The sequence below is a fragment of the Prionailurus bengalensis genome, chromosome A3 (assembly GCF_016509475.1).
Source record: "Prionailurus bengalensis isolate Pbe53 chromosome A3, Fcat_Pben_1.1_paternal_pri, whole genome shotgun sequence".
Taxonomy (NCBI): domain Eukaryota; kingdom Metazoa; phylum Chordata; class Mammalia; order Carnivora; family Felidae; genus Prionailurus; species Prionailurus bengalensis.
The window spans coordinates 18,881,651-18,906,787 of record NC_057354.1 but is presented as its reverse complement, the minus strand read 5'-3'; the positions used below and the strand labels follow the sequence as shown (position 1 = coordinate 18,906,787).

The following is a 25,137-nucleotide window of genomic DNA, read 5'->3' as shown; positions in this document are numbered from 1 at the left end:
GGCTCGCGGGCCCGCCGATTCTTCAGACGTGCGCGCACCTGGGCTCACCTGTCCCGCTCCCGCCCCGCCTGCCGGCTGAGAGGAAGGGCAGCAGGGTGAAAAGGCTGGTCACCGCCTGCCCTCTGCTGGCCAATAGCAGTATTGACGCTCCACCGGTGCGTCAGACGGGTGGCATGAAGGATTCATGAGCGGACATCTATTGAGCTCCCGCTGTATGTCAGGCACTGAACTGGGCGCTGGGGTGTAAGGATGAACGCGACCTGCTCTCACAAAGTTCAGCTTCAAATGAGGAGACGGACAAAAATCAAACAGTCATTCAAACAAATATGAAGTTACAGCCGTGGGCTATGTGAGCTTATGATGCGAGGCTCCTGTCCAGTCTACGGGATGTGTCGGGACGGTCAGGGAAAGCTGCCCCTGAAGAGGGAACGTGTGAGGGCCAAGTGCCCCACAAAGTCGTTTCATGTAATCTCGGAAATCACACGAGGTGGCTATCCGCTTTGCCAAACAGAAAACAGGCTCAGACTGGGGAAAACTTACCCAAGGTCATACACCAAGCAAAGCCAGGAGGGCCTAAGTCTGCCGGATTCGAAAGTCCCCGCTTTTCCGCTGCTCCTGGCGGTGGGGCAGGGGGGGGCCACCGGGACGTCCTATCCAGCCGCTGTAGGGAGCGGGGCGGGGCCGGGGTGGAGCCTGCGCGGGGCGGGGCCTGAAGTCCGGCCCGCCCAGCCTCTATAGGTGAAAGGGCGCCCTTGGGCGTGGGGACTGGGCGGAGGCGGGGTCTTTTTGCGGGGTGGAGCCTGGACGGACTGGGGCCTGCAGACACTGGCCTTGGCTCGTGGAAGGGGCGGAGCCGGGATCTCACCCGGTCCTAGAGGAGACGGAAGCTCCAACTGAGTGCGGGGCCGAAGACACTTACCCTGTGCACTCGGACAGAGACTGCGGTTCGGGGTCCCGGAGGTCCAGTGGGCAGCTCCCCAGGTAGGGCCTGACCCCGGCCTGAGAAGAAGTACCCCCCCACCCCTGCCCTGCCCCGCCCTTCTGTCGTGCCATCTGACCCTCGTTCCTTCCTGTCCGCGGGCCTGAGTCCATCTCCAGTCTTCAGAGGGTAGCTCAGGCATGGAGGAGCCGCTCTCACTTCGTCTGTCTCCCTGGCCCAGCCGTTGCGGGACCCCGGACATCCAGAATGTGGGATCAGGAGATAAGATGCCAAAACCTCTCAGAGGAGGCTGGCGCAGCTCCACCCCAGCCTGACTGTGTGACCTTGGGGAGATCTCCCACCCTCTCTGGTACTGAGTGTCCCGTGCCTGCAGACTGGGCGAGTCAGCTGGCATAGCTGTGAAGGCTGTTGGGGATCCAGGGGTGCAGCTTTCTCCCTTCTAGGACTATAGGAACACTTATCCTTCTGCTTCTTCTGGTCCTGGGTGAAGAGCTGCTCCCAACCCTTCCCAAATCTGGGAGTCTAGAAAGGCCGAGAGCTCAGCCCCAGGGCAGTTCGTTCTGGCTTCCCTGTGGTGGAGTTGTGTGCTGGCCTGGGAGGCCTGTGGGTGTTCCCAGAGTGGACTCTGAAGCTTGGGCATCCTGCGAAGCCTGCCCAGAGCCCACCTGCTCACTTTGCAATTGGTGGGCCACCAACATGCAGGGCCTCGAATGCTATGTAAAGAAGTCTAACGTCTCAAGGATGGGCAGGGCAGGGCAGGGCATTGGAGTCTGACCTGTAGTGTGCCCTAAGGACCAGCCTGGTGACTGGGGCTGTCATGATGCCAGAAAAGATACTACTGTTGATAGGTGACACATATGGGCACTTATTGCATGCTAGTGCTTTACCTGAATTATCTCATTAATTACTCACACATCCCTTATGCCCATTTCAGAGGCTGAAACCAAAGCTCGGAGAAGTGAAGTGATTTGCCTAAGGTCGCAGCTAGTAAATGTCAGGGAGAGAATTAGAACCCAAACAGTCTGGTACCTTACCCACAACGTCCTGTTGCCACCCAGGATCTGGGCATCTGGTAGTAAAGCCTTGACCAAGGACAGCAGGAGGAGCAGGAGATTGGGGAATAGAATTCAGAGGGCTCGGGAGGAAGGGACTCGCATAAGTCCTGAGAGGAATTCAGCTGGCCTGGGTCCCCGGAGGGAAGTGAAGTGTTTGATTATAGACATACTAGTTTGGGGTGAAGGGAGGTATAAGGGAGCTGAGCAGAGCTCTTCATATGGAGAAGACCAAGGAGGCAGAGCTGGGTCCTGGGGGAACGGAGATGCCTTCAGAGATGGGTGTAGGGCTTGGCTCACAGGAGTCCCCCCAAATGCTGAGCAGACAAATGCGGGGGGCATCTGTGTGTGTGTGGGGGGGTGGACAGTGGGAGGAATGAATTGTTGGCTGAGAAGGGTTTGAAAAATTGAGGCCTTGTTTCATAAAGGGGAAACAGGCTAGCAAGTCACTTGCGTGAGGATACCCTGTGGCAGGATCAGAGTAGGACCCAGTGCCCCTTGGGTGCCATCTCTGCTGTTAAGCTCTTTCTCCTACATCAGTGGCTCTCTACCAGGGGCAATTCTGTTCCCCAGAGGATGTGTGACAATGTTTGGAGACAATTCGGTTGTCACAACTGGAGGTGGGGTGATACTAGTATCTGTGGGTAGAGACCAGGAGTGTTGCTAAACATCCTACAATCCCCCCAAAGCAAAGAATTATTCAGCCTCTAATGGCAGTCGTGCTGAAGTTGAGAAACTCTGTGATAGGTAAGCTGGACCTGTCATTATTTCTCCAGCCCAGCTCCTTTGCCCCTAGCAGGACAGATAGCTCAGGCCTGAGCCTCCACCTGGGCAGACCTTTGCCCCCACTCCTAGTCTGCCCCTCCCATGCTTGCTGCCTTGTTCCTGGAAACTTCTGAAGTCCTCTCTGCTTTTCTTGGGCACAGTGGCCTAGAGCCCTGCCCATCACATGTCTGTCCTTGTCTGTCTTCCTAGACCTTTTATTCACAGAATTTGATGTGGTAGGGAGGAACCAAAGTGGGAATTTTCACCTAGCACATAGTAGGTGCTTTGCAGATAAAATATTTATTAAATTTGAGTGCCATTTTTGGGATCAAAAATCTTCATTTTATCCCAGGTTTTCATTTTAGCAATTCTAATTGTATCTTATGTTTGTGAAGCTCTACGTTTCTAACAAGCACCCCGCCCCCCCCCCCCCCCGGTGATGCTGACGCTGTTGGGCCATGAGCCACATTTTGAGTGGCAAGGCATTGCAGGGTTGTGCAGAGGTGGGCTGGGGCAGGGCTGCACCCCCTGCAGACAGCTGTGGCTGTGGTTTGAGGACTGTGGAGTGGAAGGAACCATGGTATGGAGTCAGGAAACCAGGATACAAATCATTACTCCCTTCCCCCCATCTATGGGCTGTTAGCTGAATAGAGTTTGGATAAGTCACTTAACTTCTTTGGGGAGTGGTCTTGCATGGCGGGTCATCCACCAGGGGTTCTGATGCAGGGTCTGAGAGATGGGAGTGCCCTGTGGAGGTGGGATGGCCTGGATCCTGGCAGCCAGAAGGGCACTAGGCCACTGACCTGGCCAGCAGGGAAGGGGCAATGAGCTGATGCTGGCAGGGCGGGCACCATGCCAGCGTGGAAGCAGCTTTCATTATGGCCCTGGCTCTTCTCCACGGCTGCCACAGCCTTCTGCTTCTGGCTTACCCAGCTCTGCCTGGTGTGGGAAAGCTGGAGGGACCGGTCTGGCTAGGGGAAGGAGGGGCAGCTTTGATGGGTTCAGGGACGAGCCCAAGGCCTGAATGTGGGTCTCAGGGCCTGACCAGCTGAATGAGGGTCTCAGAAATGGGGGTCAGGCTTGATACCCATGGCCTAGAGACACTGGGATCAGACTGTGGACCCGTTCCAGGGAAACTGGGAAGGAGTTTGGTATTTGAGGCCATAAACCGAGAGCTTACTCTACCCCCAGCTATAGGGGATGCCCTCCTTCAAGCCTCTGACCCCAGGAATAGAGCTGGGCAGAGCCTTAGGTTCCTGCTGCACCCTACTTCTGGTTCTCCACAAGTCAGCCCTGATGGCCCAGCAAGGCCCCTTCCAACTCCTAAGACCAGGAGGCAGCAAGACAGATGAACCCATTTCCCAGATGGAAGAACAAAGACTCTCTCCTCCTTACTTCCTGGGAAGATATCAGTCTTTAGGGCTGTCACCCATTACCCAGCAGGGCCCTGGGCCTGATATATCATGAGGCTGCCTCCCCCTGTTCCCACAGTTGGGCCAACCCAGTTGTTCACACTGAGGGTTCTGCAGCCAAACAGGCCTGGGGTTGAGTCCTGGCTCCTCTCCTTACTAGTTGTGAGGTCCTGGGCAAATCACTCCACCTCTGAGCCTCAGGTGGCTTGTCTGTAAACAGCAGTAATGACACCCGCTTGGCCAGCCTCGCAGGTTGTTGTGAAGTTGAAATGAGCCCTACCACTGAAAACCATGGTCATTATCATTACTCATGGCATTTCGAGACGCAAGCCTCCCCAGATCGCCTTACCTGGTGCTCTCATTTGACAGATGTGGAGATTGGCACTTGGAGAAGGAAGGCAGCTGCCCAAGGGTCTCACAAGCAGGTGGTGGGCAAGCCAAGACTAGAGCCCACACTTACAGACATACCTCCCGTCCCACAACTGTTGCCCATCTGCAAAGGCACTCCGAGGGCAACGCACTGTAAGTCTGGGGACCTGGGGGGTCAGGCTGCAGAGACTCCCTGCAGAGGGGGGTGGACCTGACCTTTGCCCCAGCACCCCCTCCCTTTGCCAGCACCAGCCATGAACTATGTGGGGCAGCTGGCAGAGACGGTGTTTGGGACAGTGAAGGAGATATACCGGGGCCTGAACCCGGCCACACTGAGTGGTGGCATCGACGTGCTGGTGGTGAAGCAGGTGGACGGCTCCTTCCGATGTTCGCCCTTCCACGTGCGTTTCGGCAAGCTGGGTGTCCTGCGGTCTCGAGAGAAGGTGGTGAGTGCTGGCCAGCCAGGGGCCACTGTAGGGTGGGCTCTTAAAGCCAGGACAGCCACTGCGGCCCCAGGAGAGGACCGAGGCCTCCCTCAGGTGGGGATCTGTCCACGGCACAAGCTTCCGTTCTTTCGCATTTTCTTTGAAAGTTTTGGGTCAGTCTGGGGATTTGGGTCCAAGAGGGTTCCCGTTTTCCTGTGGAGGCAGCACAGCGGGGCAGTCCCTGGTACTGGGGCCATCACACCTGGCTCTAGCTCGCTGAGAACTTACGTGGGTTTTCTTGGTAAGTCTTTTCACCCGTGCAAATGAACACACTCTGCTCTACCTGGTGCTGGAGGGGTGATTTTGGAGCATGACATAGGAGCTGATGACACTGTCGAGGGTGGCACTCAAAGGTTAGCTTCTCTCTCTTAGGAAAGCTGTGCTGTCTTCTCTGGGCCCTGGCGAACGTGACAGATTTTTAGTTAGCACTGAGGTCGGGAGTATGAAAAGAGGTTTGGTGGGTCCAAATCCCTTTTGCATTGGAGCCACTGGGGACTTGCCAGAATCCTAACAGAAAAGTGTAAGCTTGTAGGGGACAGTAGGTAGCGAGGTGGTTAAGAGCTTGGGTTGTGGACTCAGCCTTCCTGGCTCACAGACAGCCTCCCTCGGCCACTTCCCAGTATATTACTTAACACCCCCGAGCCTCAGTTTCCTCATCTATAATGTAGGGGTAGTGATAGGAGCTACTGCACAGGGTTGCTGGAAGGTTAAATGGGAGAGTCCCGATAAAACTCTCCATTCAGCGCTTAGAAAATGGTCATTCGGACTATGGTACATGTATGTAGTCAGCAAGTGCTCTGGCACTATCCTGGGGGTTGGGGAAACAGCAGCAGCAGCGACAGGATGGGTCATGACTTGTTCTAATGGGGTGTGGCAGAGAGAAGAGTTAGAAACCACGGCAGACACAAGAATACTGAGACGGTTATATGTGCAACAAAGCCCAGAGAACGGGGAAATGGTGCGGGAGGGGCATGGAGAGTTCAGCACAGCCTCTCTGAGAAGGGGAACTTGAGCAGAGACCCTCAGGGTGGGGAGCAGCCAGGGTCTGGGGTGGGGTGGGGCTGAAGTTCCAGCGAGTGCAGTGCTCCATGGAGGCAGGCAGGACAGTAGACTAGAAGGTGGGGGTAAGGGACAATGGTGGGGACTGTGTGCTATCATGCCTCGTTATAGGTAGACATTGAGATCAACGGGGAGCCCGTGGACTTGCACATGAAGCTGGGAGACAGCGGGGAGGCCTTCTTTGTCCAGGAGCTGGAGAGCGATGATGTAAGTGCCTCGTGGCACCTGCACCTTCACTAGTGCCCCCTCTGGCTGGGCCCTTGGGACCGGTCACCGACCCCACCCCTGGGAATACCCCAGCAGCAAGAGCTTGATGCAGGGGGACTGGTTAGGGCTGGCACTTGAGGCATGCTGTTGGAGCCTGGGTAGAATTGGCAAGGGTTGATTTCCTTCCCGGGGAAAGTTGAGGGAGGTTTCTCAGAAGAGGACGCCTGAGCTGGGCCCCTGGAGGGTGGAAAGGAGGGCTTCCCAGGGAAGCTTGGAAAGGAAGGGAGTGCTGAGGAACTGGCTGGGGGGCTGGTGAGCATGAGATGCGTGGTTCTGGATCTGGTGCTGGCTCGATGCAGTTAGAACATAGAAGTGTGTGGGTGAGAGCTGAGCAGAGGCGTGTTTGCAGAAGGGGGACAGAGCCCAACACAAGCCAGCGGAGGTGTTTAAACAGTTTGAGCTTCACAAACTTCAACTGAGCCCCTACTCTATGCCGGACACTGTGCAGTGGACTCGGATGAGGGGTGATCCCTATCTCCAAAGAAGCTTCCCAGACTAGCCTAGGAGACAGATGTATAAACAACAGATGATGGAACTACATAGTCATTATAATGAAGGGAGTTGGAACAGGGGCTGGGGGTAGTCAGGGTAAACTTCCTGGAGGAGGTGATGCCTGGCTGAGTCTTAAAGGAAAAGCAGGTGTGGTCAGAGAATGAGTAGCCAGTGTCCAGGTTTCTAGCTGGACAGTGTGGTTCATGTAGCACCTGGCCTGCCATGAACTTCCTGGGGTACATGCAACCCCTGGGATTGGGGCTGCTCTCTGTCTCTGTCAGGGAGCTCGGATGCCAGTGGTGTTTGCAAGGCCTTGCTGCTGCTGCCTCTGGCCAGCTTCCATGCCTGTTTTCCTGACCCCAAAGGAGCTCACTCCAGGGCCTTGGGACTCAGGCAGGGCTCAGAATGATTGAGTGGTGAGGGTGACCCCCCAGGCTATAGCCCCTGGTCTGCTCCACAGGAACACGTGCCTCCCCGCCTATGCACATCACCCATCCCTTGTGGGGGCCTGTCTGGGTTCCCCTCAGACTCCCAGCTGAGCACAGACAGTGAGCCTGAAGCCATCACTGAGGGGGTGGCCTCCACAGGGCGGAAGAAGAGGCGTCGCAGGAGGAAACCCAGGCGGAAGGAGGACACGGTGGCAGCCAATTCCAGTTCTGAGGAGCTGGAGACAGGCGCTGAGAGTGAACTGTCTCTACTGGAAAAGCCAAGGCTGGAGCCCCCAGGGTGTGTGGGGACCAGGGTGGCCAAGGGTGTGGGGATACCAACCAGGGTTCAAGCACCTTTTCCTTTGCTGATGCTGTGTGACCCTGGGCAAGGGCCTTGATTTCTCTGGGCTTTACCTCCCCAAACCCCTGACACCCAGGCTCCCATGCCCTTCCGTGGGTACCCTGTCCTTGTCAGTGACCATTTATTTCCTTGCAACCCCTCAGCAGTGTCGAATCCGAAGGGGAGTCCTCACCGCAAGCCAAAGACTTCTACCCCTACTCTGATGGCGAGTGGTGCCCCCAGGCCAGGTGAGAGTCTAGGAGGCCTGCAGGCAGGGACTCAAGGCCAAGGTCTGAGAGTGGCTTTCATTTACATTTTCCTAATGAATGATATAGAACACATTGAATGTGTTCATCAGCCATTTCTGAATCTCCTTTGTTAAGCATTTATTCAAGTCTTTGCCCATTTTTTTTTTTTTACTAGACTGGCTCATTATTGTTGGTTTGTAGGAGTTTTTCATATATTTATACATTCTGGATCCAAACATAGGCATGAATACGTATCACAAATATTTTTTTTTCCCCAGGCTGGGGTGGGCAGCGGTGGGCGGTAGGCTGGCTTGAGGGTCTCTAAGTTGTTGTTTCTGGCAGTCTCTTGCCGGGTGTGCTAATGACATCCCCAAAGAGCGACTCAGAGCTGGAGCTGCGGACCCCCGAGCCCAGCCCCCTGCGAGCTGAGTCCCACATACAGTGGGCCTGGGGGAGGCTGCCCAAGGTGAGTTCCTCCGTGTCAGCCTCCCGAGCCTGCCTTTCTGCGGTCCCTGTGGGTCAGAAGTGGAGTGACTGATACCCGGGACCCCCAAGGCCTTTTGGGGTGTGGGAGGCAGGGCCTGCACTGGTTTACACCCCCCGCCCCCATTTGTTTGATTGAAGGTGGCCAAAGCAGAATGGCCTGAGTGCTCGAAGATCGCTGATGGTGGTGTCAGGGCAGCTCCACCTCTGCAGGGAGAGCCCGGCACCCCCTCTGCTCCTGTGGCTGGTGTGGACCCTTCGGGGCCCCTAATCCTGCAGACAGGGGCTGGTGCTGACCTTCCTCCTACTGACACGGAGCCTCCTGCTCTGGTGGGTCCCCCTCTCCCCACCCCTGAGAGAAAGAAAACCAAGACTCAGAGCCGAAGGGATCCAGGCCTCCCTCCTCCCTCGAAATCATGGAGCTGGGCCGCCCTGGAGGGCCCACTTCCCACCAGGCAGCCCGAGGGGGTCTCTAGCAGGAAAGGTGAGTAATGGCTGGACCTCTCCCAGGCTTTTCCTGGCCTCATGTTACCCACTGGCTGGACTCTGGTACTTCAAGCATGTTTTGAGCACCTACTGTGTGCCAGGCACTGTGCTTGGCACCAGCGCTCATGCACTCACAGCCCAGCGAGGCAGATAGACAAAGCATGTGTGAACAGGAAGAGCACGTCGTGGGTGACGCAGGACAGAATCATTGGTTGGGACAGAGGCTGTTTAAATCATGTGGTCGGGGAAGGCCTCTCTGAGTGGGTGATGCGTGAGCGGAGACTCCAACAATAAAGACCCAGCCAAATAAAGATCAAGGGAAGAGAATTCTAGGCAGAGGAAAGAGCATGTGTCAAGGCCATGAAGTGGGAGGGAGGCTGTGCGGCCAGGAACGGAGGCAGCTGGTATGTCTTGAGCAAGGCGGGGATGGGGAAGGAAGAAACAGATGCTGGATCCTTGGCGCAGGAGCTGGGGTTTATCCTACAAGTGTGGGAAGGCACTAGGACTCACCGCCAGATCAGTAGTTGCTGGCTATCTATGGCTCTGTAAAATTTAATTACAATTAAATCGCATTTAAAATTCTGTTTCTCCGTCACACCACATTTTCAGTGTGCTAATACAGGGATGTGGCTAGCAGTTACCGTATTGGACCCGTAGACGCGAGACATTTCTATCGTCCCCAAAAGTCCTACCAGACGGCGCTGCTTTAGGGCGTTCAGAGACCAGACACATTGCTCACGCTACTAAGCACATGTCAAGTCTATAGGTGTCCCCTCTGTCCTCAGGCTCCGTGAAGAGAAGCCAGCACCTGGGGCCCAGTGACATCTATCTGGACGACTTGCCCTCTCTGGATTCTGAGAATGCAGCCCTTTACTTCCCCCAGAGGTGCCTGCGTTCTGGGTTCCAGGGTGTCTTGGGATTGGGGCCGGTGAGCCCAGGGGTTGGCCAGCAAGGGCCTGGAGGGGTGGGCCCCTCCTCACAGCCTCCTTGTATTTACATCACTATTGGCTTCTTTGCCCCCAGTGACTGTGGACTGGGGCCCAGAAGGTGGAGTGAACCCAACAGCCAGAAGCCACTGGGGGACCCCAACCCTGAACAGGAGCCAGAATCCACTTTGGACATGATAGTGCTTTCCCTCTGTGGTGGACTAGCTGACAGCCGGGACATCTCCCGGGGTATGTCTGACCATGGCCTGAACACTTCCAAGGATTGGCACTGAGCCCAGGGGACGGGGGAGGGCAGGGAGGCCCCCAGAGTAGCGGGCGGCCATGGTGTGAGGCTAGGCTGAGGCCTTGCTGTTCTCTGCCCTGTGGAGCCCCATGCGGCCAGCGAGGGCAGGGCATTCCCAAGACCCTGTGAAGCAAACACTTAAGGCTAAGCTGTGACTTATCCTGTGAATCCAGGATGGCAAATACCTGGGGTGGGCACAGCAGATGCAAAAACCACAGGTAGGGAGAAGCCCTGCTAAGTATCGCACCCAAAATGCAGGAGGCCTGATGATAGAGTGTAGATGGTAGAACGGGGCCTGATGGTCCTGTTCAAATGTGTCAGCCTCATTCCTTACCCTCTGCCTCTGTGCCCAGAGAAATTCAACCAGCACATAGTCTCCTACGAGGACCTCGTCCAAAACCCTGGCCTCCTTGAGCACCCGAACCTGGTGGTGAAAATCAATGAGAAGTGAGTACCAAGACTGAGACCCTGGCAGCCCCAGAGCCCCCCTGCCCGCCACCACCCTGTGGCTGCTGCAGCCCTGACTCCTCCTTCTGTCTTTCCAGACATTATAACTGGGCTGTTGCTGCCCCCATGATCCTCTCCCTGCAAGCCTTCCAGAAGAACTTGCCCAAGGTAATGGTTAGAGCACCAGCAGGCCTGCTGAGGGTAGAGGGTTATGGCCAAGAAGCGGACAGTGGGCAGAGATGGGTCTGGGGCTGACCGGCTACAAGACCACTCTGAGAGGGGATACTGAGTCCCCCGAAGCCTCACCCCATGACGTGTGGACAGAGCCCCACCCTTCCCTGGCTTCCTGGCATGGCTGAATCCTGGCAAGGGGACACTGTACTCCAAAGGAGCTCAGGACAAACCAGAGGGGGATGATAACCTTCAACAGGAGGCTTTTAGATCTAAGAGATGAGGCTTGGCAGACAGAGGGCCCACTCCTTACCTTGCCCTGGCAATGTCTCCAGGCTGGACTGTGGGCACTTGCTTGCTTTATTGGCATGCATTTGTTGAGCACCTACTCTGCACGTTTTTTGAGCACGTACTGTGTGCCAGGCACAGGCCGGAGCCAGTCATGCCCTCCCAGAAAGACAGTAGTCAAAGACTCAGCCAGATGAATGTAAAATTCAACCGTGAGTATTGGGAGTGAGGCTGGGGTGCTTTGAGAGGCTAAAGTGGGAGTTTGCTCAGTGAGTGCCTCCTGGGTAGAGATCTGAAGGATGAGTAATCTGTAAGCAGACGAGGGGAGGGGAACAGCATGTGGTGATGCTCAGAGGTGGGAAGGAACCCAGTCTCTTCAGTCCCTCCCAGAACTTCCACTCTCTGACCTGCCCCTGCCTCTCCTATGCCACTGGGAGTGGTACAGGGCCCTGCCCTAATCTGGCCCATGGTTCCCAGATCAGTTAGACTTGCCCAAGAACATCACTAACCAGATGTTGACAGCAGGTGCCTCCCTTTCGTGACACTCAGCTCCACCCTTTGGCTGGCTCTGGGTCTGAGCTAGGACCAGAGCCTATGGGAAGGAGGAGGGCCACTCTCCTGCTTGGTTCTCCTCACTGTCCTCAGACAGACCCACCACCTGAGGCCTCTGGGAGACAACCCCAGTCTGTTTCCAGCTCAAGGGGGTACCCTGGCTGACCCACCTCCAGGTCATGTCCTCCTGACTTGGGTTCACCATTCTGTTTGTAGGAAGCTGATAAGTCTCCTGGGAGGGTCTTGGCCCCGGCTCTCCTGGCCTCTCCCTGGGGCTACCTAGCACACATCTAATGAGCATCTTCCCAAGGTCATGTTCTCCCACCAGACAATCGTGGTAACACAGAGAGGGGGGCCATCCATGGGATAGAGTCACTGACCTTTGGGGTTGCCTATGTTGGTCTTGGAGGTTGAGGGGAGTACTGGCTATGGATTGTTCTTGCAGCTGTCACTTGGTGGCATCATGCAGAGAGTACTAGATCCTGGGAAACGTCAAAGCACTGCCTTCAGCTACTCTAGTAGCAGTACTGGCCCATAGGATCTGGAGGCCAGGCCAAGCCTGGGCAAGAGCTAGGGGGTCAGAGCTGGAGTAGAGTGGGGATTGGCAGGAATGGCCCTTGGTCTCCTGTGCTCAGCTACATGAGTCACTGTTTGGAAGCCAAGGATGGAGGTGAGGATGCTTCCACAGCCTCCAGATGTTGACAGCACCTTGCTCTAGGGTCAGCCCTAGACTCTGGGTTCATGGGGTCCCCAAGGGCAATGAAAAGTAGGTTTGGTGGTGCAGGAAAAAAAATGCCATGGCCTTTATCTGCCCACAGAGCACTGTGGACAAACTGGAGAAGGAGAAGATGCCCCGGAAAGGTGGACGGTGGTGGTTTTCCTGGCGACGCAGGGACTTCCCGGCCGAGGAGGTGAGTGATCATGGTCAAGGGGGTGGTCGGCACAGTGTGGAGGCGGGGTTTACTAGATGTATGTTCTTCCCACAGCGCAGTGCCCAGTCAGAGAAAAGCACAGCCCGGGAGCAGCAGGGGTGAGTTGGATCTCTTAGCTGGCACTCTGCAGCTGGAGCTGAGCCTGGGGACGATCCCTGTGGGGGCAGCGGTGGCGCCAGCAGCCCTCCGCCAGTGATGGTTGTTTGTCACTACCCAGTCGCTTCTACACCCTTTCTTTTTCTTGAGAAATAGCCCCATTTCACACATGGGAAAACTGAGGCCTAGAGCTGCACCAAAATTTCCACAGCTGGGTACCGGTGGAGCTGGAACGGGTGCCCAGACTCCTGGCCCAGACAAGGATTACTGTCTTAAGGAAGGGTGGGAGGGGTGGGGCCTTCCCCTCTTTGCCAGGGGCCGGCTGACCTTGCCTTCTTCACAAGTGACCACAACACCTCAGCTTGGGTATGAGTGATGACCAGGGGCGGGTCTGATGAAGCCAAAGCAGGTGGGATTGGGAATAAACTCTAAGATGCACACCTGGGTCTTTCAGGTAACCATCTCCAAGGCTAGCTTGGCCATGCACTCAGGGCCGGGAGCCCTGGCCCCTTTCTGGGCATATACTGCCGACCTGCACCCTTAATTCTGCTACCCCTCTCCAAATGGGTGGCACCTAGAAGGAGAGGTTTCTGATCCCCTGAGTGGTCTCTGGAGGGGCAGCGATAAGCCCCAGGTTCCTTGTGGCCTGGGCCAAGGGGTAAGCATCTGCTGGGAGTGCAGGGCCTTGGCGGAGGACAGAGGCCTGAGAGCCGGGCTGCCTGCAGGGCGAAGACTGATGTGCCAAGTAGTGAGGATGACGCCCCAGAGAGCCCTGTGATCCTCGAGGTCCCCTCCCTGCCACCCTCGCCTCCAGCCTACCCTCCTACCTACAGGAAGTCCCTCCGCCTCTCCTCCAGCCAGATCGTGAGTGTGCGCGTTGGTGTGTCCAGGTGGGGGTGGGTGGGGCTGAGATAATTAGGCTCCAAGGAATTTAAAAGCCCAGAATCCATCCTCTTGGCAGCCTCCCTAAGAGCCTCTGCTTGAATACCTTCAGGGTCAGGGGGCTCACTTCTTTATGTGCCAACCCATGTCTTTGCTGGATGCCCTCATTGGAAAAGTGTTCTCTACGTCATCTTAAAATATCTACCTGCGGTGGGTTGTGGGTCTCTCTTAGAGGCCACTCTGAAGGAATCGAAGGCTGATGACAGCCCCTCAGATTTTGGCAGTCCCTGCCCCTGAGTCCTGCCTTTGAGCTCAGTAACTGGCCCCTGAGTGTGGCTCTGTCAGGGAGGGGCCCAGGAGGGCCAACCTGGTACAGAGCAGCTACCATCTGTGTGGTACCCTCCTACCTGACACCCACCTTGGGGTCAGCCAGGGTCCAATAGCCTTGGTCACTGGCTATGGCTGAGAGCTGCCCTAGGGACCAAGCACAGGGCTAGATCTCTCTTTGGGGGGATGTCACAAGTACCTGTGAGGATCCCCAGGAGGTCCCTTCTATGGAGTGGGGTGTCTCCCCACCAGGAGCAATGCTAGCCTTGGGGCCGACCTGAGAAACCTGGGTGGGAGCCACGGGCCAGGCTTTGTCTGTGAGCTTCATCCTAAAGGGGCAGGAAGGGAGGTTAGGGCTCCCATGCCTGCCGGTGCAGACCCCAACCAGCACCCTCGTACCGCCTAACTGCCCAAGGTTACCCTCTGCCTGTGTGCACGTGTGTGCATGTGGCTGTCTCTGATGAATTCAGGCAGGTTCTCTGAGCTGGGAGGAAGAGGAGCATGAGAAGCCTGTGGGGTTCACAGGGCACGGTTTGGGGTAGGGAAGGGGGACACACCAGGCTGGGGCACATCACAGCTTCCTCCCTTTGCCCGGCCCCAGCGGCGCCTGAACCTGCAAGAAGGTGCCAATGATGTGGTCTTCAGTGTGACCACCCAGTACCAGGGCACCTGCCGCTGCAGGGCCACCATCTACCTGTGGAAATGGGACGACAAGGTGGTCATCTCGGACATCGACGGGACCATTACCAAGTGAGGCCTGGTTGGCCAGGGGAGAGAGGGAGGGCCTGGGACTGGCCTCCTCTGTGCCGGGGGAAGGGGGACATCAAGAAAGGCCCTCTACCTGCAGTGCACCATCCTGGGCACTGGGGGCTGTGGCACACGAGGGCTACATGGGGCTGCCTCGGAGTGACCCTTCTTCTGTGGCTCTAGGTCGGACGCTCTGGGTCACATTCTGCCCCAGCTAGGGAAAGACTGGACACACCAGGGCATCACCAGTCTCTACCACAAAATCCACCTGTGAGTGCCTGGGCTGGGGAAGGGCCCTAGGGAGGGAACGACAGGATGTCTTAGGCCACTATGGCCTTTGCCCCAGGAAGCCAGGCTTGGGGACCAGGAGGGCCCATGAGGGAATAAGCCCCAGGCATGTCCCTGGAGCACGGCAACCTACTGGCTGGTCTCCCATTCTCCTGTGAAAGACCGGTCTCCTGGCGTCTGAGTCTAACTGCTGGTCTTTGTGCTGTAGAGAAGCCTACAGACTTGCTCAAACCTTTGTTCATCCCACTCCACCTGGGCCTCAGGATGCTGTCCGTGCCCCTCCTATGTGGGACAGCAGCTGAGGCCACCTCTGTCAGCCGTTCTTCCTAAGTCCCCTCCCTGCAAAGGCCTCTGGGTCTGAAGGCCAGAGCCCCGGGTTGAGCTGAGCTGGCCGAAGCCAAGAGGGTGGGGCAGGGAATGGCTGGTCTCTGACGACTCTGTGCCTCTCCTGTCCCCCACCCCAGAAATGGGTACAAGTTCCTGTACTGCTCGGCACGGGCTATCGGCATGGCGGGCCTCACCAAGGGCTACCTGCAGTGGGTGAGCGAGCGGGGCTGCGGCCTCCCTGAGGGCCCCCTCCTGCTGTCTCCCAGCAGCCTCTTCTCCGCCCTCCACAGGTAACCACCCCTATAGGACACAAGCCCACAGGCTCTTGTGGGGGTGGGGGGGCAGGCTCGGGTGTCGGTTGAGTCAGACCTCGCGGCACCTGACCCTGCCATCCTCCGATTGCTGCCCTGCCTTGGCTCCCCTTTCCTGCTCATGGCCCTGGCTGCCCCAGGGAGGTGATTGAGAAGAAACCAGAGGTGTTCAAAATCGCCTGCCTGAGTGATATCCAGCAGCTGTTCCTGCCCCACGGACAGCCCTTCTATGCTGCCTTTGGGAACAGGCCCAACGTGAGTGTGTCACCTCCCCAGGGGCAGGGCCACCTTCTCCCTATCTTATCTCCCAGCCCACAGGCCCCTCCTTTGTCCCCCACAGGATGTCATCGCCTACCGGCAGGTGGGCCTACCTACGTCTCGAATCTTCACAGTCAACCCCCGGGGAGAGCTCATCCAGGAGCTCATGAAGAACCACAAATCCACGTGAGGCCAAACCCTGCCATGCACCCCCATGCCACAAGTCCCCATGGGCCCGGTTCCACCCAGGGCTCCCAGGCAGGATGCAGTGTTTGCCCGACATGATGGGGGCTGGGGCCTGGTGGCATCTCAGGCTCTCGGCGCTGACCCTGTTCTGCCCACAGGTACGAACGGCTCGGCGAGGTGGTCGAGCTCCTCTTCCCGCCCGTGGCCCGTGGCCCCAGCACAGACCTGGCCCACCCTGAATACAGCAACTTCTGCTACTGGCGGGAGCCCCTGGTTGCTGTGGACTTTGATGCCCTGGCCTGACCCTGCCCCGGCTGCCCCCTCCTCCCTGGCCAGGTGTTCCAGGGAGTGGGTGTCCCAGGGATCAGGACACTGGAAGCTGGGTACCACAGGGCCAGTCCACTGAACAGGAGGAGGGGGCTGAAGGCTGGTTAGTAGCCACAGAGACCCCCCCTCCTCCCCGTCCTGTCTCCTGCCTTTGCCAGCTGAGCTGCAGGAGGTGGGGGCAGCTGCTCCAGGCCTTAGCACAGCCCTGGCCTGTAGCAATTAAATGTCACCCGGGCCCTCACAGGATTCTCCATGCCCTTGACATCTCTGTCTCTGTCACCCTGGTATGTTGTCCCAACTCCTGATAGGACAGGGAGAAGAGGGAGGTCCCGGGAGGCTTGAGACCTGTAGGCACGGAAATGGCTGGCGGCAGCAGTGGGGAGGGGTTGAGTACCCTCTGCACAGCATGGATCATAGCCTCTGAAGCCCGATTCCTCCATAACCCCGGCCCCTTCCCACAGCTCTTGAGCCAGACCTCACCACTCTCCCTGGCACGCCGGTATCTCAGCACACCCCAAGCCAGGATGCTCAGACATCAAGGAACGAGGATTCCCAGGCAGTGCGAGGGCTGAGGGAGTGTGACTCCCACTTGGCCTGGCCCGTACCCAGCTGCTGCCCTTGTTCCCCTGAGTACCTCCCCTAAGGACACAGCCCCCAAACCTGCCAGGGCCAATGGCAGTGACCTGCCAACCCTCCCTAGACTTTTCTGGTCAACTCAGTGCCCACAGAGCTGCCGAGCAAGCTCATACGAGGATGAGGAACTTTAGGAAGTGGGGCTGGCTCCCCAGCAGTGCAGCCTTCCAGCCTGCTGTCCTTGGGGAAGAAAATACCTTTAGATGGGTTAAAAGCTTTAATCCAGGCCTGCCCCACCCCCGTCAACAGCACCACAGTGGAAGGAAGAAACCAGAAGGCAGGGCTATAGGGACCTGCAACACAGCACAGAAAGCCCTGGGCTGCTGTGGGGGAACTGAGGCCAGGAACCTCAGCAGAGATGGGCATCAGGGTCTCTGGGAACTCTGCAGGCTGGATGAACACTGTGTTTTCAGGTTGTCCCGTGATGGTGTCGTACCTGAATTTCTCACCATTTAGTGAACATCCAGCAGAGGCTGGGGTTTTGCCGGGATGCTGGAAACAGGGCTTGGAGGCCTTCCTCTCCTGTGGCCTCCTGTTCAGAGTCTGGCCTCATTTAGGCCATGACATATATGAGGGCTATTCTCTGAAGAGAGGCTTTAACCTGGGCGGGTGGGGGGTGGGCAGGATATTCTCCCATATGGAAAGGAGGGGAGGGTGTGGGGACCAGAAGCCCTGAAGCATTTTTGGGAAAGAAAAGGAAAAGGATAAATTGGGGTGGGGTCTCTAAACAGAGCCTGGACCCTGTCCTTTTTCTCAGGGAATCTACAGCTGCCTAAGCCCTCACCTGAGGGGAGGGTCAAAAGAAATAAAGAGAACTGAGTCTTTGTGTTTCTGTTCTGCTCCAAAGGACCAGGGCCGGTGGAAACCTCTGGTCCTTGGTTTCAGAAACCATATCCATGAAGCTGCCGGGTGTGAGGACAGTGCCAGTGGGCACCATCTTCCTGCAGAAACTGAGCCCAGACAGCAAAGGAGAGAAGCCAAGGGGACAAGGGAACCAGAAGCCCCCACAGGCGGGGGGCTATGGCCTGGGGACAAAGGGAGATGTGGACAGGTCACTGTCTGTGACCAGACCTGCGGGTCTTTGTACAGGTGCTGACCCTGGTGTGTCTGAAGAGGGACAATTTGCAGACTGGATTGTGAGGTCAATTAGGTCCACCCTGGCCTTCAGGCATCATGTCCTTGCCTTGACCACGATGTTGAATTGTCCAGTTGGTACAGCACTGAGTGTGGATTTTGGTGGCTGGGACAGTCATATGGAGCTGGACCAAGGCTATTCCTTCTGTGGCCTCTGAAGTGGCATCCATGCTGCCCAGGGGGGGCTGGGAGGCACGGCTGGGCAAGGCTGGGCTCTGGAGGGACATCCCCAGGGTCAGCGGGGTCCAGGGCGGGTCCTGTCTGGCCTGCCTAGTCAGCTTGCCGGGGCCGCGCCTGCTCGGCCAGCTGGGCCCGGCAGTACAGGAGGTCATCCCGGAGGCGGGCGATGTCCTGCGCATGCTGAGCCAGTGTGCGATTCAGCTGGTCCACGTAGCCCCACAGGCCCTCCCTGTGGGCAGCCAGTAGGCCCAGCCTCCCGCAGGCACCCTCCACCTGCGCCACCCTCTGGTCGAAGCGGCCCAGCACGTGCCGCAGGTCCTGGGCTGTGTGCTGGCAGCGGCTCAGCCCGCCCACCACATCGGCCACGCCGGCCTTGAGACGCTCCAGCTCCCCCCGCAGGCTCAGGACCTGCCTGTGGCCGGCCTGAAGCCGAGAGCCCTGGCTGCTGACCTGTTCCTGGATGGCGTGCACCTCAGCCTCCACCTTGCGCTCTCGCTCGTCCAGGGAGGAGTTGGCCTCCAGGAAGGCATCGGAATACCGGCTGACGGAGTCGCTGAGGCCCGTGAGCGACTTGCTCACAGAGTTCAGATTGACCTTGAGCAGGGTGATCTCGCCTTGGAGTGAGCTGCCCGTTGCTTCTGCCAGCTGCTCCTGGACCTCAGCCACGGTGCCGTTGAGCTGCCGGAGCAGGGCTGCGTGGCTGGCCACCTGGTGTAGGAGGGCCTCGCTCCGGCTCTGCCAGGCCTTCACCTCTGCCGCGAGGGTGTCCAGGATGGCCGAGGTGGTGCTGGGAGTGCACGAGGACTCCAGTGAAACCAGCCGCTGTTCCAGCACTGCCAGCTCCGTCTGCACCCGGGGCCGGGCCGACCTGCCCGGTGGGTCGCTGTCATGGCTCAGCTCCCCAGCCAGCGTCACCAGGCGCTCCTCTAGGCTCTGCACTCGCTCTTCCAGCAGGGTCCTGAAGCTGCCCACGTCCCATCCCCCCTCCTCCCCCCCCAGGCAGCAGCCTCTCGCTCCGCCTTCCGTCCCATTGAGGGTCTCCAGGCCCTCCAGCAGCCGGTCCGCACCCCCCTCGAGCATGGCAGCAGAGAGCCGCTCCAGCTCATCCCTGGTGAGGGGGCCATGGCCCCTCTGGGCCTCAGTGACAGCCTGTAGGTTCCTCTCGAGGTTGTCCACACGGGCGCTGATCAAAGCCAGCCGGCCGCAGCAGCCGCCCCCTCCGGCCATGCTCAGCCCCTGCAGCCTCGACCCGAGCTGTGACAGCTCCCGGCGCAGGGCCAGCTCCCGGCCATCCAGGCTCTGGTGCAGCCTCTGGCTAGCTGCCTGACCCTCCTCACACTGCTGCCGCACCTCCTGCACCCGTAGGTCGCAGGAACTCTGGACACCTTGCAGCTTCTGTTCGAAGCCATCCAGTAGGCTCCCCCAGAGTCGGTGCAGCCGTCGGTCCACGTACTCATCCAGAAGCGTCAGGGAGGTGAGTGGAGACGGAGGGGCCTCCCGCAGCCGCTGTAGGTGAGCCTCGTGACCCAGGGCCAGCCCGTGCACCTCGTCCAGCAGCTGCACCTTGGTCCGGAGCGTGTTGCTCACCTCTGTCACCTTGCTCAAGATCTCATCCAGGGGGGGTGTGAGTGGCCCTCCAGCTCTGTCTCTGGGCTTCACAAACCCCTCAGAGACGATCCCGAAGCCCACAGGGGTGGCAGGAGCCCTGGGACCACTGGTCATCCTGTTGGGGTCTTCATGGCTGGCCACCAGGCCACTGAGGGTACCATATGCTTGTGCCAAGCGCTGGACATCACCCTCCAGGCGTTCTAGCCGCTCACCAAACAGCCCTGGACCTTTTCTTCCTGGAAGAGAGAACCCCAGGGGCATCGCTGGCCTGCCTCCCTCAGCTTGTCCTGTAGCCAGGCCACCTGAGAGATTTTCTGTTCTAAGCGCACCTTCCCACTGGGCATAGCTCTCTCAGCTTTGGGAGGGGCTCTGGGAGCTCTCCCTCAAGCCCAGCATGAGATGCACCCTCCCCAGCCCTGCCAGAGCTCAGCCTACCTGGCTCAATCCCCTCCCCGCCGCTCCAAAAAAACCTGATCACCTGGTAGGGTCTCCTCCAGGCAGACTCACCATAGGGGCTGGGGACCGCTCTGCTAGAAGAAGGGGGCTGGGACCCTGGGCCCAGCTGCCCCAAGGGAATCTGGGGCTGAGGCTCTGGCTGGGCTGGGGAGGCCCCATGGTCGGTGAGGTGCTCGGGGCAGCCTTCTCCAGTGAGGCCAGGGCAGCACCGCCAGGTGAGGTCCGTCACTGTCTTGTAGCCGACCTTGTATCTGGGTCTGAGCACTGTGCGGTACCTGGGCCAGACAGGGGGAGAGGGCGCTGCCCTGTACCTGTGGGCTGAGGCTCCTGCCTCCTGGCATAAGATCTAATTATCTCCCCACCTCTACACCACCATCAAAGCCTCCCTTTTCTGTGTATTCTGTGACAGGGCAGTTGGGGTGGAGGCGGGCCTTTCAGGGCTTCAGAGAAGGGTTAAGGAGCAGGTGCAGGTGAAGTCCCATCCCATCCTGTTTGCTTGGGGAGAACACTAGCAGGGACTTAGCCCCAGTGTCCCCAAGACCATTTTGGATCCCCTTGAGCTCATGCTGCCATGAGAAATTCCACTCTGGCTTTGGCGATACCTGGAAGAATTCTGGCACAATCTCAACCCCTCCCCCGTGGGGTGGGGTGGGATGGGTACTGCCCTGGAGCCGGGGTGCACAGCCCTTCCCAGTGTGCAGGGGCTGCTCTCGGCTCCCATCTGTCCCCTCAGTTCTGTCTGCTCCTCTGTAGCCTGTTCTGGGAACTCAGCTCTGGCCACCCAGGCTGGTGGATGGCACCTTGGATTCTGAGCACAGAAGGGAAGGCCCAGGGGTGCAGGGCAGGGCTCGCCAGGGCCCCTCCCTCGCCTGCTCAGCCACGTGCCTGTCTACCCACTGACACACTGGAGCAAGTGGGTTTGTTTTCAGACATGCACTTAAACCTCTCCAAGTATAGACCTGTGTGCATCACATCTGTGCACCGTCCTACATATCCTCACACAACCCCGCCTGTCCGGCCCAGGCCCTGGCAACCTGGCCTCCATCCCCTCACCCTTGGCCTTCCTTTTCTACAGTCACCACAGCCCTTCTTGGGTCTTCCTGGGGCCCCTTTGGCATCAACCATTGTCAGTGTGAGCCTCTGCCTTTTCTGTTCACCTCCAACCCTCTTTGCCTCTGCGGCTTCTTCCTTGCCTAGTTCTGTGTCTCTTTTAGGAATCCTCCCTTGGTCCCTCTGTGGGCCCTAACCTGAACCTGCCTATGTCTCCTCCCCGCCCCCCGTCCCCTAGCCAGCCCGTGTGGGAGCTGGGGTAATGGGCTCTTTGCAGTCCAAGGAGGTACAGCCCCTTGTGGAGCTGGCTGCCGCTCTTGGGGGGAAGGCAGGCCTGGGGCTTGTGCCCAGCAGTCCTGAGTGGGTGGCACGGGGGTGCACTCACATGACTGTCCCGGGGCACTTGGGCCCCCATCCACACTGCCGGTACTCAGCCTTCACATAGCTGTCTGCTCCCTCCTGTAGGATACAGGTCACGTTCCTGTGCACCACGTAGGCGCAGAGGGCCCTGTAAGGGAACAGCATCCTTGCAATATCTGGCCTGAGCCAGGCCCACTGAGGCTCCTAGGCCCCCCTCCATATCTGTAGGTCTCCCCAGGGAACTAGATTCCCATCTCTCTTCTGTCTCTGTTCTTTGTTCCTGGAGGCCAGGGCCCTGGCCTGGGGTCTGGACCCACTGCTGGTCAGTCAGATCCCAGACTTCCCAGTGGGTTGGTCACTGGGGTAAGCACTGTAGTGAACCAGGGGCTGCCTTTCCTGTGGTCTGGCCTCTGCCCTCCTTACCTGGATTCCCCAACAAGAGCCTTGCTGTATTCTCACCCTCCTCCAACTCCTTCACTGGCTCTCAACTCCTTATCTTGGCATTCCATCCTTCTGAGATCTCAACTTAGTGCCTCTGTGCCTTTGAGACCACACTTCTCCTCTTTCCTTCCCTGACTCCTGGGGAAATACATGCCACCTCGTAGTTTCTAGCCCCTGCCTTTGCTCCGGGTTTCTCAGTCTCTGATCACTTCTGGTCCTGCCTCCTCCAGGAAGCCAGCTCTGATGTGCCAGGCCCACTGAGCTATGGGCTGAGCACTCTCCTACAATACAATTCAGCCAGCATCCCAGGTAGAGCCCCTAACTCACCTGACTGGGGCCAGTTCCCAAGCCACTGGCTACTGAAGACCAGAAGCTGAGGCAGGGGTGAGGCAGGAGCCAGCCTCACAGGTTACAAGGGGTGGGGAGTGGCTGCCTGGCTAAGCCAACCACCCGTGCACTGCTATTGGCCTCTGGAGCCACAACACAGGCCCGGGACCCAGGCGCCCCCATCAGTTCTGTGGTCCAAACACGCTGGGGGTTCCCAAGGGGTGCCCGGGGTCAGGCTAACCGCCGGAGGGGGCGGGCTGCAGGGCGCTGGGCTCCATCTCCCACCTGGCGGGGCAGGGGAGAGAAGGGGGGCGCGGCGCGGGTGGGGGCGTGGGGGATTCCCGCGTATGCCTCGCGTCCACCGTCCTCCCTCCGCTCCCTCCACCTGGTCCGCTTGCGCCGGGAGTTTGCACACAGCGCAGCTGGAAAATGTTACTTCGCTGGAAAGGTTTCCGCGGGCACTGCCAGGTCCCAGCCGCCGCGCCAGGCCCCCTCGGCTTATTTTTCTTCGCCAGCCCCGCAGCCTCCCGGAGCGTGGGGGCGCCCGCCGGGGCAGGGGCTCGGCCTCGGGAGCCCGGAGCCCCCCTCTCCTGCGCGCGGTCCGGGCAGGTGGGAGCGCCGCCGGGGCCCCATCCCTCCCGCTTCCGCCCGGCCGCGGCCCGCGCTTACTTGTGCGGCCCCGGGCGCAGCCGCGGGCGCCATCCCGTCGTGTAGAGGCTGTAGCGGGGGGCACCGGGCGGCGCGGGCCGCGCGAGGAGCGGGGTGCCCTTGGCCTGCGCCCCCGAGAGCAGCGCCGCGACGGCGCACAGCCACACCGGCAGGCGGCGGCCCATCGCGGCCCGCGGCTCTCCACCTGGCCCCGCGCGGGGCCCCCGCCCGGCGTCCGCCCGCCGCCCCGCCGCTCGCCCGCCCGCCCGGGTCCCGCCGCCGCCGCCCGCGGCCCCCGGAGCTCGCTGGCCCGGCCGCCTGGCGCTGCGCAGCGGCTGCGTCCCGCCGAGTGGCCGGCGCTGCTCGCGGCTGGGGCCGCGGAGGGGAGGCGGGAGGCGGGCTCTGCGCGGATTAGCATAAACTTGGGGCCGCGTCGCTCGCCTCCGCCGGCCCCCTCTCCGCCGCCAGCCCCCCGCCCTGGCTCCGAGCTGACGCCCGAGGGGCCGCCTGCAAGCGAGAGGTTAAGAAGGGAGCAGCCCCGGGGTGGCAGGGGCGCGGGCAGTCGCGCCCTGGGGAGGCCCCCGAACGCAGCCGTCCACCACCGTCGCCCGCGTGCAAGACAGGGAAGCAGAGCCGGACCCCTGGGGCCCGCCCTGGCGCGGGCCGCCCCCTCCCTCCAGGAACGGCGCCCACCCGCGGGGCACACGGGTCTTAAAAACCCTTGCGTGCCTCAGCTCTGGAGCGGAGATGACCCTGTCTGGGGGCGCACCAGCAACATCTCCGCCGCCACCTCCTTGGAATAGGTTTCAGAAGGTCCCTGTTGGCTAGCTGTGCCTACTCTGCACCGTCTCCGTCTCCAGGTGGCCAGGACAACTGATAGCTGTGCTGCCCCTACCTGGGGCATCTTAACCTCTCCCTGCAGCCCAGTGGGTGACCAGGTCGTTCCTGTGGTTCCCTGGTGGGGTCCGTGCTTCCTCTCTCTTAGGTATGGGGTGCAAGGAGACCCAAACACCCCTCGCCTCTCCAGTCCAGCAGTGGATGCTATGCTTCTCTTTGTGCAACTAAAGCTCTTAACCAGCTGGACCCCGGCACTGGTTTACTATTCGGAACCGGTCAAAGAAAACCTTTGGGTCCTTCTCGCTGCTGTTAAGGCAGGCTCCGCCTTATTCCCCTTGTGAAATGGTCCCTTGGAAACCAAGAACTGGCCTTTACTGTCATTCTCATTCACCATCATCTCGATGGCCTTCTAACCTGCAAAGAGCGTCTTGAATCCTGCTTCTGTCATCCAGCCGGGTGGCATTTCTTCCTGCCTGTCTCATCCACACAGGTGACTGCAGCCTTCTGTCTTTACCCAAGTAGCTGATAGGTGTGTGGAAGGCATAGAACTCTGAGGCATCCCGGGAGAGACCTTCCTGCAACCTGAGATGTGAATCCATGCCCTTTGATTAAAGTGATGATATGAGGGTGCAAAATGGGGACAGCTCTGAGAGTCACATGTATGCCCCCTGCCCATTCCCAGCCATAGTATGTGGGTCCCTGGTGGGGGAAGCAGATACCTGACCGAAATGGGCCAACTGTCCCCTCTCCTAGGCTTTGGTACACAGGTGCAGGAGGATCCAGCCTTCAGGCGGGAGTTTCCTGGTCTCTTTGATTCCTAGGGCCGCCATGACAAATTGCCACAAACTTGGTGGCTTGAAACAACAGAAATTTACTCCCCCACAATCCTGGAGGCTAGAAGTGTGAAATCAGGTGTAGCAAGGCCACAGTCCCTCCAGACTCTAGGGAGGAATTCTCTGCCTCTTCCAGCCTCACTGGCCCCAGGCACTCCTGGGCTTGGAGGTGTATCACTCACTGCATCATCTGCTGTCTTCACATGTTCTTCTCCCTTGTGTCTCTACAGGGCCTTTTTTCTCTGTGTCTCTGTGTCCTCTCCTCTTCTTATAAGGACACTGGTCACTGAATTTAGGGCCCAGTCTAATGCAGTATGACCTCATCTTAACTAATTGCATCTGCAAAGACCCTGTCTCCAAGCAAGGCCGCATTCTAAGGTTCAAGGTAGACAAGAATTTGGGGGAATACTATTCAGTGCACTCCAGGGCCCCTGA

At 58.9% G+C, this 25,137-nt stretch overlaps 2 protein-coding genes across 5 annotated transcripts; one reads left to right on the top strand and one right to left on the bottom strand.

Moving 5' to 3' along the window:
* Positions 1-813: 813 nt before the first annotated feature.
* On the top strand, positions 814-17,652 carry LPIN3 (lipin 3). Of its 4 annotated transcripts, XM_043602367.1 has the most exons (21): positions 814-981; positions 4,539-4,691; positions 4,785-4,984; positions 6,194-6,289; positions 7,302-7,567; positions 7,774-7,857; positions 8,200-8,323; positions 8,482-8,824; positions 9,612-9,711; positions 9,850-10,001; positions 10,410-10,503; positions 10,602-10,671; positions 12,333-12,425; positions 12,501-12,544; positions 13,268-13,406; positions 14,353-14,501; positions 14,682-14,768; positions 15,251-15,403; positions 15,565-15,679; positions 15,765-15,868; positions 16,027-17,652. In XM_043602367.1, the coding sequence occupies exons 3-21, from the start codon at positions 4,793-4,795 to the stop codon at positions 16,169-16,171; spliced, it is 2,550 nt and encodes an 849-aa protein (XP_043458302.1). In that variant the 5' UTR covers positions 814-981; positions 4,539-4,691; positions 4,785-4,792; the 3' UTR covers positions 16,172-17,652. The 4 variants fall into 4 exon arrangements, with proteins under 4 accessions (XP_043458302.1, XP_043458305.1, XP_043458303.1 ...); XM_043602369.1 differs by lacking the exon at positions 814-981 and having other exon boundaries at positions 4,580-4,691; positions 4,766-4,984; XM_043602370.1 differs by lacking the exon at positions 814-981 and having other exon boundaries at positions 4,574-4,984; positions 7,777-7,857.
* EMILIN3 (elastin microfibril interfacer 3) lies at positions 17,033-23,232 on the bottom strand. The gene is made up of 4 exons (XM_043602371.1): positions 23,054-23,232; positions 21,642-21,764; positions 20,258-20,481; positions 17,033-19,986 (listed from the first exon to the last, which is right to left on the bottom strand). Exons 1-4 carry the CDS (start codon positions 23,215-23,217, stop codon positions 18,233-18,235), a joined length of 2,265 nt encoding a protein of 754 aa, XP_043458306.1. The 5' UTR covers positions 23,218-23,232; the 3' UTR covers positions 17,033-18,232.
* Between the last annotated feature and the right edge of the window lie 1,905 nt (positions 23,233-25,137).